The sequence below is a fragment of the Coregonus clupeaformis genome, chromosome 24 (assembly GCF_020615455.1).
Source record: "Coregonus clupeaformis isolate EN_2021a chromosome 24, ASM2061545v1, whole genome shotgun sequence".
NCBI classification, from domain to species: domain Eukaryota; kingdom Metazoa; phylum Chordata; class Actinopteri; order Salmoniformes; family Salmonidae; genus Coregonus; species Coregonus clupeaformis.
This window is the reverse complement of record NC_059215.1, coordinates 39,321,908-39,338,803: the sequence shown is the minus strand read 5'-3', so window position 1 is coordinate 39,338,803 and position 16,896 is coordinate 39,321,908. Positions and strand designations below refer to the sequence as shown.

The window sequence follows — 16,896 nt, the reverse complement described above, 5'->3', positions numbered from 1 at the left end:
CTGTGTGGAGAGAGGGGAAAATATGTTAGGGTAAACCTGAGGACAGAAGAAATTACAGATCTGTCAAAAAAAGGAAGAAAATAACCTACAGATTTCTACGTAAGGACACATCGTTGTACCTGGAAGACCTGCAGCTGTTCCAGGGTGACCTCCTGGGTGACACCGTGTTCTTTAGGGAGGTGGATCGACTTCAGCACCTGGCCTGAGTCTGCAACACAGAGGACACTCCTGCTTGTACTGTACTCAAACACACACACGCAAGCACAACACGCACACACACATTCACAAAACCTCTTCCCGCACACACACACCTGTGCCAATGAACAGGACGTCATACTGTCCGTCCACTGCCTCTACTCGGTCCACCAGGAGTCGGCTGAACTTGTAGTGCACTCCCACCCTGACCAACAGGGGGCGCCCTCCCAGTGGCAGCACCGCCTCCTGCAGCAGAGGGTGGGTACGGCTGAAGAAGATGACGTCATCGGGATACTCCCGGGTGGAGCTGTAGCTACCGTATGTGCTGCTGGGACACTGGAGGGAGATAAAGAGAGCTGTATTGGCATCAAGCGTTCAAAGACATGGATGGAGTTGGACATAAAATGGTTAGAGTTGGGTTTAAGTTAAGGTTGAGAAGAAAATAGTTGGCCCATTGGACTAGAGTTGTTGTTGAGCTAGAGTTGGGTCAAAGACAGTGCTTGTATTCCTTTTATTGTCAGAGAGCTTCGTCCTCAGTACATTTAGTATTACATGATGAATCAGAATATGGTGAGTAATGCTGGACAGGGAATGACAGCTCATTAGAAGAGAACTTACTGTGCCAGGTCTTGGGTAGGGGATCTTTCCTGTGTACTCGGCCCACTTGTATTGTGGTCCCTCCTTGTGGTAGAAGTTTCCTTTGTATGCCCGGACCACGTCCTGCATGCGGTACACACACACTGCTGAGCCATTCAGAATGTCACTATGGGGAAGAGAGGATTATTGCCTGTCAATCAACTGTCAAACACAATGAAACTCACACTGCCAGTCAGTTATGTGTTTGTTATCATCTGTCACTACAGACAGTACTGTCTGTTGTCTGTATGTCACACAGCAAATTCTCCAGTGTTAAATCAACACTGAGAGTGTTCAATTTAACACTGGTCCGGTGTCTATTAGGGTTCACACTTTTCAGTGTTAAATTAACACAGTGCTTAGTGTAAAGCCTTTTTTGCATATTACTTATTTTGAGGGCCCAGTTTTACCCTAATACAGTGGCCTAAAACTCATGGTTTACAGGCCACATCAGGCCTACAAGTCACATTATGCTGGTTTGCAAAGTGATGTGTAATTCCTATTGGAATCAAGTCAGAGGGGGGATATCCAACATTTAGCATTTTTATTCATCTGCAACCTGCATTCAGAATGACTGCCAGGTTAGGAAGATTAAGATATGAGACCACCTAAATCATCTAAACTGGAACAACCATTTCAGTAAGGGTGCAATAAGTCCAAGTAACAGATTGGATTAGTTTAGAAAAATGTATGTTATTTATATTTGAGTGTTGCTATATTAAATGTTGTTACAATACGAATATTCTTGACTGATTTATATGCATTTATGTGCCAGGTCATGCCCACGTGAATGTTTATTGGTCAATAGCGGCCTTGTTGTTTGAGGTACTAGTCTGGAAAATATTGTGTTGAGAGACCTTTGTCCATAGATGCCACATATCAAGTTTCGTGCAGATCGGTCATTCAGTGCCAGAAGTAGCATTTGAAGTGTTTTTCACAAATTCTAAATGGCAGTGAATCCATCATGGCGGGCCTTATCTGTCCATGAGGAGAATTTGTTCCTTGTGAGGAGAGGGACCTACAGTTGAAGTCAGAAGTTTACATACACCTTAGACAAATACATTTAAACTCAGTTTTTCACAATTCCTGAAATTTAATCCTAGTAAAAATTCCCTGTCTTAGGTCAGTTACAGTGGGGAGAACAAGTATTTGATACACTGCCGATTTTGCAGGTTTTCCTACTTACAAAGCATGTAGAGGTCTGTAATTTTTATCATAGGTACACTTCAACTGTGAGAGACGGAATCTAAAACAAAAATCCAGAAAATCACATTGTATGATTTTTAAGTAATTAATTTGCATTTTATTGCATGACATAAGTATTTGATACATCAGAAAAGCAGAACTTAATATTTGGTACAGAAACCTTTGTTTGCAATTTTCCTGTAGGTCTTGACCAGGTTTGCACACACTGCAGCAGGGATTTTGGCCCACTCCTCCATACAGACCTTCTCCAGATCCTTCAGGTTTCGGGGCTGTCGCTGGGCAATACGGACTTTCAGCTCCCCTCCAAAGATTTTCTATTGGGTTCAGGTCTGGAGACTGGCTAGGCCACTCCAGGACCTTGAGATGCTTCTTACGGAGCCCCTCCTTAGTTGCTCTGGCTGTGTGTTTCGGGTCATTGTCATGCTGGAAGACCCAGCCACGACCCATCTTCAATGCTCTTACTGAGGGAAGGAGGCCAAGATCTCGCGATACATGGCCCCATCCTTCCTCCTCTCAATACGGTGCAGTCGTCCTGTCCCCTTTGCAGAAAAGCATCCCCAAAGAATGAAGTTTCCACCTCCATGCTTCACGGTTGGGATGGTGTTCTTGGGGTTGTACTCATCCTTCTTCTTCCTCCAAACACGGCGCAGTGGAGTTTAGACCAAAAAGCTCTATTTTTGTCTCATCAGACCACATGACCTTCTCCCATTCCTCCTCTGGATCATCCAGATGGTCATTGGCAAACTTCAGACGGGCCTGGACATGCGCTGGCTTGAGCAGGGGGACCTTGCGTGCGCTGCAGGATTTTAATCCATGACGGCGTAGTGTGTTACTAATGGTTTTCTTTGAGACTGTGGTCCCAGCTCTCTTCAGGTCATTGACCAGGTCCTGCCGTGTAGTTCTGGGCTGATCCCCTCACCTTCCTCATGATCATTGATGCCCCACGAGGTGAGATCTTGCATGGAGCCCCAGACCGAGGGTGATTGACCGTCATCTTGAACTTCTTCCATTTTCTAATAATTGCGCCAACAGTTGTTGCCTTCTCACCAAGCTGCTTGCCTATTGTCCTGTAGCCCATCCCAGCCTTGTGCAGGTCTACAATTTTATCCCTGATGTCCTTACACAGCTCTCTGGTTTTGGCCATTGTGGAGAGGTTGGAGTCTGTTTGATTGAGTGTGTGGACAGGTGTCTTTTATACAGGTAACGAGCTCAAACAGGTGCAGTTAATACAGGTAATGAGTGGAGAACAGGAGGGCTTCTTAAAGAAAAACTAACAGGTCTGTGAGAGCCGGAATTCTTACTGGTTGGTAGGTGATCAAATACTTATGTCATGCAATAAAATGCAAATTAATTACTTAAAAATCATACAATGTGATTTTCTGGATTTCCCATGTACCTATGATAAAAATTACAGACCTCTACATGCTGTGTAAGTAGGAAAACCTGCAAAATCGGCAGTGTATCAAATACTTGTTCTCCCTACTGTAGGATCACCACTTTATTTTAAGAATGTGAAATGTCAGAATAATAGTAGAGAGAATGATTTATTTCAGCTTTTATTAATTTCATCACATTCCCAGTGGGTCAGAAGTTTACATACACTCAATTAGTATTTGGTAGCATTGCCTTTAAATTGTTTAACTTGGGTCAAACGTTTCGGGTAGCCTTCGACAAGCTTCCCACAATAAGTTGGGGAATTTTGGCCCATTCCTCCTGACAGAGCTGGTGTAACTGAGTCAGGTTTGTAGGCCTCCTTGCTCGCACATGCTTTTTCAGTTCTGCCTACACATTTTCTATAGGATTGAGGTCAGGGCTATGTGATGGCCACTCCAATACCTTGACTTTGTTGTCCTTAAGCCATTTTGCCACAACTTTGGAAGTATGCTTGGGGTCATTGTCCATTTGGAAGACCCATTTGCGACCAAGCTTTAACTTCCCGACTGATGTCTTGAGATGTTGCTTCAATATATCCACATAATTTTCCTTCCTCATGATACCATCTATTTTGTGAAGTGCACCAGTCCCTCTTGCAGCAAAGCACCCCCACAGCATGATGCTGCCAACCCATGCTTCACGGTTGGGATTGTGTTCTAGCCCCTTTTTCCTCCAAACATAACGATGGTCATTATGGCCAAACAGTTCTATTTTTGTTTCATCAGACCAGAGGACATTTCTCCAAAAAGTATGATCTTTGTCCCCATGTGCAGTTGCAAACCATAGGTTGGCTTTTTTATGGCGGTTTTGGAGCAGTGGCTTCTGCCTTGCTGAGTGGCCTTTCAGGTTATGTCGATATAGGACTTGTTTTACTGTGGATATAGATACTTTTGTACCTGTTTCCTCCAGCATTTTCACAAGGTCCTTTGCTGTTGTTCTGGGATTGATTTGCACTTTTCGCACCAAAGTACGTTCATCTCTAGGAGACAGAACGCGTCTCCTTCCTGAGCGGTATGACGGCTGCGTGGTCCCATGGTGTTTATACTTGCGTACATTGTTTGTACAGATGAACGTGGTACCTTCAGGCATTTGGAAATTTCTCCCAAGGATGAACCAGACTTGTGGAGGTCTACAATTTCTTTTCTGAGGTCTTTCTTTCGATTTTCCCATGATGTCAAGCAAAGCACTGATTTTGAAGGTAGGCCTTGAAATACATCCACAGGTACACCTCCAATTGACTAAAATGATGTCAATTAGCCTATCAGAAGCTTCTAAAGCCATGACATCATTTTCTGGAATTTTCCAAGCTGTTTAAAGGCACAGTCAACTTAGTGTATGTAAACTTCTGTCCCACTGGAATTGTGATACAATGAATTATGAGTGAAATAATCTGTCTGTAAACAATTGTTGGAAGAATTACTTGTGTCATGCACAAAGTAGATGTAGTAGAACTTTAGTTTGTTAACAAGACATTTGTGGAGTGGTTGAAAACGAGTTTGAATGACTCCAACCTAAGTGTATGTAAACTTCCGACTTCAACTGTATGTACCGAATTTCAAGACTTTAGGTAAAACGGGGTGAGGGGCATGACCTTTCAAAGTTAGCATTTTCCATCAATTGTTATAACGTCACCATCTGGTCAATCAATGTAATTTTGTAAATGCTGGATCTCTATGGCATGATGCATCATTCACCCAAGTTTCATCAAAATCGGGCAAGTGCTGTCTTAGATATCGCGTGTGACTAAAGTATAAACACACTAACACACTAACATACTAACAGAAGGAGACAGATCCACAGTCCCCTCCCCGATTTCATGGTGGGGGACAACAAACAAATAAACAATACAGAAAGACACAATCACTTTGAACTTTCTAATGTGAAACATATTGAGGATCATAGATTAACCATAAATTCATATAGAGAAAACCTTTCTCATGAACTGGTTTGAAGTTTATTGAATTACCATACATTTCTGCTGCTGAGGCTTGGCGTCACTGTGGAAAGTATGATCCCATCAGAGACATAACTCACCCTAACCTCTCCCATCTCTCCACCATCGCCTCATACGTACACATATACGGAGTACACACACACAAAATGCACCCATTATTTTAGATGGGCACGAAGTACGTATGGATGGAGGTGGGTGGCCCAGAGGGGGGCTGTTCCCAATTCTCTGGAAGAATGAGAATGAAGCATTTTTCAAAAACCTGAAACAGCTTTTTCCTGCAATTTAGAGCTATAATCATTATGTCTAATTCTATGTAAATAAATATGTATATTTTTCTGCATAGGATATCAAAGCATACCTCTTTATCTGTTCAATTGTCATTTTAATGAATGATGCACATTGACTCTTTAAGAACGTTTACGCCTTAGGAGTTTAGTACAACTGCAACACGGGTATATACAGTGCATTCAGAAAGTATTCAGACCCCTTCACTTTTTCCACATTTTGTTACGTTGCAGCCTTATTCTAAAATTGATTAAATAATTTTTTTCCCTCATCAATCTACACACAATACCCCATAATGACAAAGCGAAAACAGAAATGATTGCAAATGTATTAAAAATAAAAAATAGAAATACCTTCTTTACATAAGTATTCAGACCCTTTGCAATGAGACTTGAAATTGAGCTCATGTGCATCCTGTTTCCATTAATCATCCTTTAGATGTTTCTACAACTTCATTGGAGTCCACCTGTGGTAAATTCAATTGATTGGACATGATTTGGAAAGGCAGACACCTGTCTATATAAGGTCCCACAGTTGACAGTGCATGTCAGAGCAAAAACCAAGCAATGAGGTCAAAGGAATTGTCTGTAGAGCTCTGAGACAGGATTATTTCAAGGCACAGAACTGGGGAAGGGTACCAAAACATTTCTGCAGCATTGAAGGTCCCCAAGAACACAGTGGCCTCCATAATGTTTAAATGGAAGAAGTGTGGAACCTCTAAGACTCTTCCTAGAACTGGCCACCCGGCCAAACTGAGCAATCGGGGGAGAAGGGCTTTGGTCAGGGAGGTGACCAAGAACCCGGTGGTCACTCTGACAGAGCTCCAGAGTTCCTCTGTGGAGATGGGAGAACCTTCCAGAAGGGCAACCATCTCTGCAGCACTCCACCAATCAGACCTTTATGGTAGAGTGGCCAGACGGACGCCACTTCTCAGTAAAAGGCACATGACAGCCCACTTGGAATTTGCCAAAAGGCACTTAAAGGACTCTCAGACCATGAGAAACAAGATTCTCTGGTCTGATGAAACAAAGATTGAACTCTTTGGCCTGAATGCCAAGCGTCACGTCTGGAGGAAACCTGGCTCCATCCCTATGATGAAGCATGGTGGTGGCAGCATCATGCTGTGGGGATGTTTTTCAGTTGCAGGGACTGGGAGACTAGTCAGGATTGATGGAAAGATGAACGGAGCAAAGTACAGAGAGATCCTTGATGAAAACCTGCTCCAGAGCACTCAGGACCTCAGACTGGGGCGAAGGTTCACCTTCCAACAGGAGAATGACCCTAAGCACACAGCCAAGACAACACAGGAGTGGCTTCGGACAAGGCTCTGAATGTCCAGCCAGAGCCCGGACTTGAACCTGATCTAACATCTCTGGAGAGACCTGAAAATAGCTGTGCAGCGACGTTCCCCATCCAACCTGACAGAGCTTGAGAGGATCTGCAGAGCACAATGGGAGAAATTCCACAAATACAGGTGTGCCAAGCTTGTAGCACCCTACCCAAGAAGACCCGAGGCTGTAATCGCTGCCAAAGGTGCTTCAACAAGTACTGAGTAAAGGGTTTGAATACTTATGTAAATGTATTATTTTCAGTTTTTTCTTTTTAATAAATGTGCAAACATTTCTGAAAACCTGTTTTTGCTTTGTCATTACGGGGTATTGTGTGTAGATTGATTAGGGGAAAAAAACTATGTAATCAATTTTAGAATAAGGCTGTAACGTAACAAAATGTGGAGAAAGTCAATGGGTCTGAATACTTTCCGAAGGCACTGTATCTGGTAACACTTTACGGCACCCCTCATGTATGCATTCATAAATGCTTTATAACAGCTACATAAGACAATACAACATCAGCCATGGGAAACAAATGACTGAAGTTCCAATGGCAGTGGGGTTGTGGTGAACTATGTGCCGGAGGCTGGCTCACCTGGATGTGGTGAAGAGTCCGTAGATCAGAGGGTTCTTCTTGTCCTTCCCGTCATGGAGGATAAAGATGTCCTCTGGAAGGAGAAGAGAAGGGACACATGTTGCGTTAGGTAATAGACTTTGGTCAAACAGATTATAGGGCTGATTTGCAGTAAATACTGTAAGTGACATAACAGGGTTGAGTTTGTCACTTACAGTGTGTGTGTGTGTGTGTGTGTGTGTGTGTGTGTGTGTGTGTGTGTGTGTGTGTGTGTGTGTGTGTGTGTGTGTGTGTGTGCAGTGGTGTACTTAAGTACAAATATTTTAAAGTACTACTTAAGTCGTTTTTGGGGTGTCTGTACTTTACTTTACTATTTTATTCCACTACATTCCTAAAGAAAATATTTACTTTACACTCCCATACATTTTTCCTGGCCTCCAAAAAAAAAAGAAGGAAAAAAAAGAAATTGTTCTGTCTTGTTTGTTTAAAATTGTCACGCCCTGACTCAGGGTGTGTATAATCCTTGTTGTATATCTTCGATGTTGTATTCTATTGCAGGACTACTGGTCATTTTGTGTCCACCTGTCCACTAAAAGGCCAGGCTGACCTGTAGAAGCGAGTACTCTGGTGGGCCATACGGATAACTTTTCCTCTCCCCTTACTCGCACCCCCTTTCATGCCATCTTGTTGTAGGGGAACCAGTCGAAATCTCTCCGGGTACTCATCAACTCTGGGGCCAATGAGAGCTTTATGGACGCTACCCTGGCGTCCGAGCTGGGCATCCCCACTCAGCTCCTCTCCATTCCCATGGACATTAGAGCGCTGGATGGGTGCTCTATAGGAAGGGTCACCCACAATACCACCCCCATCAACCTACGAGTGTCAGGGAACCACAGCGAAAATATCAAATTCCTGCTAATTAAGTCTCCTCAGGTTCCCGTGGTATTGGGTTTCTCTTGGCGCCAGCGACACAACCCCTTTATTGACTGGTCTACTGGTGCCATCGTGGGCTGGAGCCCGTTCTGCCATGCTCATTACCTGAAGTCAGCGCAGCCTGCCCCTGGACTTGGACCTCTCTGCCATTCCCACGGAGTACCAGGACCTCCAGGAGGTGTTCAGTAAGGCCCGGGCCACTTTGCTTCCGCCGCACTGACCCTATGACTGCGGAATCAACCTTCTCCCAGGCACCACTCCGCCCCGGGGACGACTGTACTCGCTGTCGGGCCGGGAGACCAAGGCTATGGAAACTTGACTATCCATCCTTCTGCCTCCCCCGCCGGAACAGGGTTCTTCTTTGTGGAGAAGAGAGTGCCCTGTCTGCCGCCTCCAGACCCAGAAGAACTCTGACGACAGCATGCAGCAGATTACTCTGCGCTGCCTGGTCTCCACCAACCCCTCCACCTGGAGCCATCAACTAGTGTGGGTCGAATACGCCCACAACACCCTTCCCTGCTCTGCCACGGGTCTTTCGCCCTTTGAGTGTTCCCTGGGTTATCAGTCCCCGCTCTTCCCGGAGCAAGAGGAAGAGGTTGGCCATCCCTCGGCCCAGATGTTTGTCCGCCGCTGTCGTCAAACCTGGAGGAGAGCCCGGCCGGCTCTTCTCAAGACCACCTCCAAGTATCGACGACAAGCGGACCGCCACCGGACCCCGGCTCCCCGGTATCATCTCGGGCAGAAGGTATGGCTGTCCCCCATGATCTGCCCCTCAGGGTGGAGTGTTGTTAACTTTCCCCCTGGTTTATCGGCCCTTTCCCCATCTCCAAGATCATTAGCCCCTCTGCTGTTCGTCTTCTGTTGCCCTTTACCCTCCGTATACATCCCACTTTTCATGTGTCTACTCATAGTTTTAATATCTGTGTCCTCATGCACATTGATTGATTAATTTATCTTATACTATGCAAAGATAAATAACTTACATTTTCTAAACTAATCTAGTTGGATTTATTGCACCTGTTACTGAGATGGTTGTTCAAGTTTAGATGGTTTAGGTAGTGTTGTTTGTTAAATCTTTCACCATAGCAGTCATTCTGAGTGGAGGTTGTGGGTGATAAAATATTCAAATTGTTGGATATCCTCCTTCTGGTTGGATTCCGATAGGAATGACTAATCCCTTCGCAAACCAACGCATTGTGACTTGCAGGTCTGATGTGGCCCATGTGCCAGGATTATCAGACCACAATGTCGAGGATAACTAGGCCATAACGAAAGGCCTTGAGAAATGTATAATATATGGTCATAAAGGATTTACTTTTAATTGAAACACATTCACTTAGGTAGTCACTTGGTGAAGACTACACGAATAGAAGTTACTGAACGCAACAACCCTGTCTCTGTCACTAACAAACACAGTCAGGATTGGGATCTCTCACATTCACTCAAAAGGCATGCTGGAAAATTTGCAAATATGGCTTTACACTCTACAGTGTTAAAACAACACCACCAGTGTTTAGGGTTTAAAATCCTTAAGGGTCTATGCTGGGAGGGTTCTACTAAGCTAACATATGGAATTATTTTAAGATGGTCATAACAAGGATAATTTAGCTATTTGATTTTGAATTTAAGGACCCCTTTAGGTATCCCCAAAAAATATTAAATAAAATATTTGATGAAACATTGAATTTGGTTTGACTGCTATTAGCACATAGAAATGCATTGAATAACAGATCCATATGTGGAAAAACAGATTCATCAAAAGGAAGTTTGTTTTAAAATGTCTGTCCTATATCTGAGAGATATAAGAAAGATCAGGAAATTATTTTATTAATTTTTTACCCATATTTAACAAAACCTTTTGGACACTAAACTACTTCCCTATACAGTGTATACTTCCATTCATTTTTTTAAACTGGTACCAGGCTACCTTCAGACGAGTCTTGTGAGAGTCCTAGAGCGAAACCAACATTTACTTGTTCGTGAGAGTCTCACCTTTCCATAGAGGGGTCATGTTAGTGTGTAGTCCAAACTATTCGGACGCTACAGACGTGTTCGCGAGAAGACCAATTTTCGGGATGTCTCAACCACCGACCACTGTAGCTCGGCCACCTTCCACTGCAGATGCGGAAGGCTGCCATTGGCGGATGTGGTGGATTGAGACGCAGCCCATGCAAAAAAACAGATATCTCTAGTTTAAACAGACAGATTTTGATGGGGATTTGTGTATTATGCTAATTATATTTATGTGGGGGCGCAGACATCGACTTTAGGGTTCATGTGTTTAAAAACATGTCATTGTGTTTTAAAAGTATTACAGTGAATAAACATGTTCTGGCGTTTACAATATAAACACTGTGACGCGTTTGAATGGAAATTCTAAATGCCTTGACGCATTTAAAATGTGTTACAGAAAAGTGTTTAGTTGTGTTCAGATCCTAAAAACGTGGTTTTACAGTGTAGGCGCCAAAGTTCCGGAGCATGTCTTTAAGGTATCTTTACTTTTACTCAAGTATGGTGATTACTTTTGATTACTTTTTCCATCACTGTGTGTGTGTGTGTGCGTGTTTGTGTACAAGATTGTTCTTATGTGCGTGTGCGTGTTCCTAATGCTGTTTGGTGTGATGGTACGGCTGAGTGGGCCAGCCTAATGAATCCCAGGCAGTAATATCCCATCTCAGTGTGACAGCTGGAGATGAGCTGATCCTCCATGACCAATCCTCATATAGAAGCCCTCCCCTGCCATGCAGCCAGGCCTCTCTGCCTATCTGTCCCCTAAGGCCCATTACTGTCCTCTATTCCCTCCCCATTACATAGATCAACTACTGACCAAATGTATGACACGTACAGTGAGGGAAAAAAGTATTTGATCCCCTGCTGATTTTGTACGTTTTCCCACTGACAAAGAAATGATCAGTCTATAATTTTAATGGGAGGTTTATTTTAACAGTGAGAGACAGAATAACAACATAAAAATCCAGAAAAACGCATGTCAAAAATGTTATAAATTGATTTGCATTTTAATGAGGGAAATAAGTATTTGACCCCCTCTCAAGATTTCTGGCTCCCAGGTGTCTTTTATACAGGTAACGAGCTGGGATTAGGAGCACACTCTTAAAGGGAGTGCTCCTAATCTCAGTTTGTTACCTGTATAAAAGACACCTGTCCACAGAAGCAATCAATCAATCAGATTCCAAACTCTCCACCATGGCCAAGACCAAAGAGCTCTCCAAGGATGTCAGGGACAAGATTGTAGACCTACACAAGGCTGGAATGGGCTACAAGACTATCGCCAAGCAGCTTGGTGAGAAGGTGACAACAGTTGGAGCGATTTATTCGCAAATGGAAGAAACACAAGATAACTGTCAATCTCCCTCGGCCTGGGGCTCCATGCAAGATCTCACCTCGTGGAGTTACTACACGGGAGGATCTTGTCAATGATCTCAAGGCAGCTGGGACCATAGTCACCAAGAAAACAATTGGTAACACACTACGCCGTGAAGGACTGAAATCCTGCAGCACCCGCAAGGTCCCCCTGCTCAAGAAAGCACATATACATGCCCATCTGAAGTTTGCCAATGAACATCTGAATGATTCAGAGGAGAACTGGGTGAAAGTGTTGTGGTCAGATGAGACCAAAATGGAGCTCTTTGGCATCAACTCAACTCGCCGTGTTTGGAGGAGGAGGAATGCTGCCTATGACCCCAAGAACACCATCCCCACCGTCAAACATGGAGGTGGAAACATTATGCTTTGGGGGTGATTTTCTGCTAAGGGGACAGGACAACTTCACAGCATCAAAGGGACGATGGACGGGGCCATGTACCGTCAAATCTTGGGTGAGAACCTCCTTCCCTCAGCCAGGGTATTGAAAATGGGTCGTGGATGGATATTCCAGCATGACAATGACCCAAAGCACATGACCAAGGCAACAAAGGAGTGGCTCAAGAAGAAGCACATTAAGGTCCTGGAGTGGACTAGCCAGTCTACAGACCTTAATCCCATAGAAAATCTGTGGAGGGAACTGAAGGTTCAAGTTGCCAAACGTCAGCCTCGAAACCTTAATGACTTGGAGAAGATCTGCAAAGAAGAGTGGAACAAAATCCCTCCTGAGATGTGTGCAAACCTGGTGGCCAACTACAAGAAACGTCTGACCTCTGTGATTGCCAACAAGGGTTTTGCCACCAAGTACTAAGTCATGTTTTGCAGAGGGGTCAAATCAATTTATAACATCTTTGACATGCGTTTTTCTGGATTTTTTTGTTGTTATTCTGTCTCTCACTGTTCAAATAAACCTACCATTAAAATTATAGACTGATCATGTCTTTGTCAGTGGGCAAACATACAAAATAAGCAGGGGATCCAATAATTTTTCCCCTCACTGTACATGTACATAAACAAGACATGGATATGTAGGAGCACACGGTCTACACACAGTACATAACGGATGCGATACACGAACACATGCATACACGTATGCAGGAACGCACGCACACATTAACACATGAATGGACAAACGCAAAGCACGCACACACAGGTGGGCTTGTACTTGAGGTGTGGGACACAGTAAAGTGTATCATTATTCTCACGTTCCTCTTGTTGCTGCTGCTTCACGTGGCCTCGATGGGATCAGTCTGGTGGAAATCTCATCTCATCTCCCACATACTGACACCGCCGCACACACACACAGACTCTGTTTCATGCACACATACATCACTGCACACACACAATGTTGCACACACACACTGCAGCACGCACACACATGCCGCCGCATAGCCCAGGGCACAACACACAGCAGAGGAGTCTGGGTACACCATGCTGCGGTGGCACTGCTCTCTCTCTCTCTCTCTCTCTCTCTCTCTCTCTCTCTCTCTCTCTCTCTCTCTCTCTCTCTCTCTCTCCCTAAAACCCTGCCTAGGATGCATTAACTTTCTCCTACATTGTACTTCTCCCTTTGTTCCTTATCCAACACATCTTCATCCTACTTTCTCTCTCTCTGTCTGAACAATTATCTTCCATTTATCTCTCAAATCCACCTTTTGGAGTCTCTCTTCCAATACATTTCTTTGTCTTTCACTTTGTCCTCCCAACCCTCAAGTTCTTTCTCTCTCTCTTTGTCTGTGTCTCATTTTCTTTCCTGAGGGCTCTTCTTGTGTCAGTTCCTCTAAACAAAGAGATCTGTTCCCCCAGAGGGAAGATATCCTTGTCTTGCCCACACCCCTCCAGCTCCGGCCCCTATCTTCCCCAGCCTTATCCCAGAAAATACCCTTCTCCTCAACTCCCCACCCCTCCTCTTCACCCCTCCTCTTCCCTCATATTCCCTCATCCGAGCTAGGCGATCTAGGGACTAGGATGTGGGTGCCGTCTTGCATACCCCCTGTCCACACACACGTGCACATACTCGCACACAGCCATACACACACATATACACACACCAACTTCCTCTAAATCATTGAAATCTATAAACCACAAACTCCTTAAGACTTTGTTATCCTCTGCTTCGGGACCAGAGTGGTCTAATCTAAACTTTGTGGTCAAACAGTTAGTGTCCAAACTCATGGTATGACTGTCCTGAATAACAACACAGTAACACGCCAGTGAATTCCAGCTCTCCTGGCTTAAACGTCTGTTTATGGGTTTCTGACCAGATACATACTTCAAATGTTTCCAACTGATGAACACATTCAAAATACATTTTAGATATCTATATGTAGGCATATTAAAACACAAACATTAAATTAATTGAAATTCTACTATACTCTGATTCTCTGAGAGCTTCCCTAACCATCAGTGGTGGAAAAGTATCCAATTGTCATGCTTGAGTAAAAGTAAAGATAACTTAATGGAAAATGACTCAAGTAAAAGTGAAAGTCACCCAGTAAAATACTACTTGAGTAAAAGTCTGAAAGTATTTGCTTTGAAATATACTTAAGTATCAAAAGTAGATGTAATTGCTAAACTATACTTAAGTATCAAAAGTCAAAGTAAAAGTATAAATCATTTCACATTCCTTATATTAAGGAAACCAGACGGCACGATTTCCTTGTTTTTTTTATTTATGGATAGCTAGGGGCACACTCCAACACTTAGGCAATCATTTACAAACCAAGCATTTGTGTTTAGTGAGTCCGCCAGATCAGAGGGAGTAAGGATGACCAGGGATGTTCTCTTGATAAGTGCGTGAATTTGACAGTTTTCCTATCTGCTAAGCATTCGAAATGTAATGAGTACTTTTGGGTGTCAGGGAAATGTTTTACTTCAGTACCTTACACCACTGTTAACCATGTCTCTCATAAGCTTTCAATCTGACTACAGTTGGTAACACTTTATTCTGACTGTGGGAGGATTAGAAACTAATGTATTCAGTAAGTATTGATGGTTGAGTGCTCCACACTGTAAACGATCCCTTTCACCTATACAAACACTGATGACCTGCCAGGATAGTGGCTCTTGTCAAAGTTGACACCAGTTTAGCCAAAATATTATTGTAGAAGTTCCGGCATCGATAACAGCCTGGCTCCTTCAACATGAGGGACCCGTAACCGAACAAGGCGCTCATGCGATTCGTAGTGTTTCTGGCCGACGGAGCGTGCCATAAACACAACACCGGTGGCATTCTTGGGCTGATGGGATCTTTTCAGCTGCAACGTGTCCCGGGGCAGGTTGTTGTGTGGGGATGTTTATGTTCATCTTCCTACTCACTGTCCTGGGTGAAACGGGTTGGACAGGGAGTTGTGTGTGTGTGATGTGTGTGTGTGTGTGTGTTTGTGTGTACGTGTTTGTGTTTGTGTGTGTGTGTGTGTGTGTGTGTCATGATGTGTGTGGTTCACTTTGGCTCAGTATAACCCCAGAGAGAATGGGGGGAGTAGGGACGGTGTTGTTTAGTTTACTGGCTGGTTGTGTTTACAGAAACAGATGTGATAAGGGACCGGTCCTGTCTCTCTGTCTCGCTCCTAGCGAGGCCAACTACTGATCACATCACTGACTGATACTCCATTGGCCATATAACCAGCGATGACAGAGTGCATGCGCAAACATAGACACACATATACACGTGCTCACACTCACACAGACACACAGACACGTAGACACGTAGACACACACACACACACACTTGAAAAACAGGAGATCACACAAAAGGACAGTGCCAGACCCTTAAATCCTCTCTAATAGAGACTTTATAGTAGTTGCCAGGGCGACTAGGGCTGAAGTACTACAAAGGCAGAGCAGGGTAAAGGGTCTGTGCTGCTGGTCACCGTGGTAACAGAGTGGAATACCACAAGCCAGGGTGGAGTGGAGTTATGCTGGCTGCATGATCAAAAACACTGAGCTTTCTGTAGGCCAAGCATATAATCTTCACTTTTATATGCAGTGCCTTCAGAAAGCATTCATACCCCTTGACTTATTCCACATTTTGTTGTGTTACAGCCTGAATTCAAAATGGATTAAATATTTTATATATTTATATATACAATACCCCATAATGACAAAGTGAAAACGTGTTTTTATACATTTTAGCACATTTATTGAAAATGAAATACAGAATATAAAAGTATTCACACACCTGAGTCAATACTCCAGTCACCCAAGTCATAGACTGTTCTCTCTGTACCGGAGCGCAAAGTCGAGGACCAAAAGGCTCCTTAACAGCTTCTACCCCCAAGCCATAAGACTGCTGAACAATTAATCAAATGGCCACCTGGACTAATTTGCATCCCAATATTACACTTTATATATATCACAGAAGACTGAAATATAATAAAACTGTTTGATATAGAAACACCAGATTTTATATTACCTCAATTACCTCGACTAACCGGTACCCCTTGTATATAGCCTCCCTACTGTTATTTTATTTTACTGCTGCTCTTTAATTATTTGCAATTTTTAATTTTATATAATTATATGCAATTTTGTTGGTTAAGGGCTTGTAAGTAAGCATTTCACTGTGTTGTATTCGGCACGTGTGGCAAAAAACATTTGATTTGATTTGACTGCAGGAAAGGGCTATGTGCCTTGTTGCAAACAGGATGCATGTTTTGGAATATTTTATTCTGCACAGGCTTCCTTCTTTTCACTCTGTCATTTAGGTTAGTATTGTGGAGTAACTACAATGTTGTTTATCCATCCTCACTTTTCTCATATCACAACCACTAAACTCAGTAACTGTTTTAAAATCACCATTGGCCTCATGGTGAAATCCCTGAGTAGTTTCCTTCCTCTCCGGCAACTGAGTTAGGAAGGAGTCGAAGGGCACCTGTATCTTTGTAGGGACTGAGGGTATTGATACACCATCCAAAGCCCAATTAATAACTTCACCATGCTCAAAGGAATATATTCAGCGTCTGCTT

The 16,896-nt window shown here is 43.6% G+C and overlaps 1 protein-coding gene across 1 annotated transcript in view; it reads right to left on the bottom strand.

Moving 5' to 3' along the window:
* Nucleotides 1–16,896, bottom strand: part of LOC121538164 (semaphorin-3ab) — a 34,586-nt gene that overhangs the window by 2,671 nt on the left and 15,019 nt on the right. The window contains exons 9-12 of the mRNA XM_041845958.1: nucleotides 7,637–7,709; nucleotides 814–958; nucleotides 312–531; nucleotides 120–208 (exon numbers count right to left, since the gene is read on the bottom strand). Of these exons, the coding sequence (XP_041701892.1) occupies nucleotides 120–208; nucleotides 312–531; nucleotides 814–958; nucleotides 7,637–7,709 (527 nt within the window). The remainder of the gene's footprint in view (nucleotides 1–119; nucleotides 209–311; nucleotides 532–813; nucleotides 959–7,636; nucleotides 7,710–16,896) is intronic.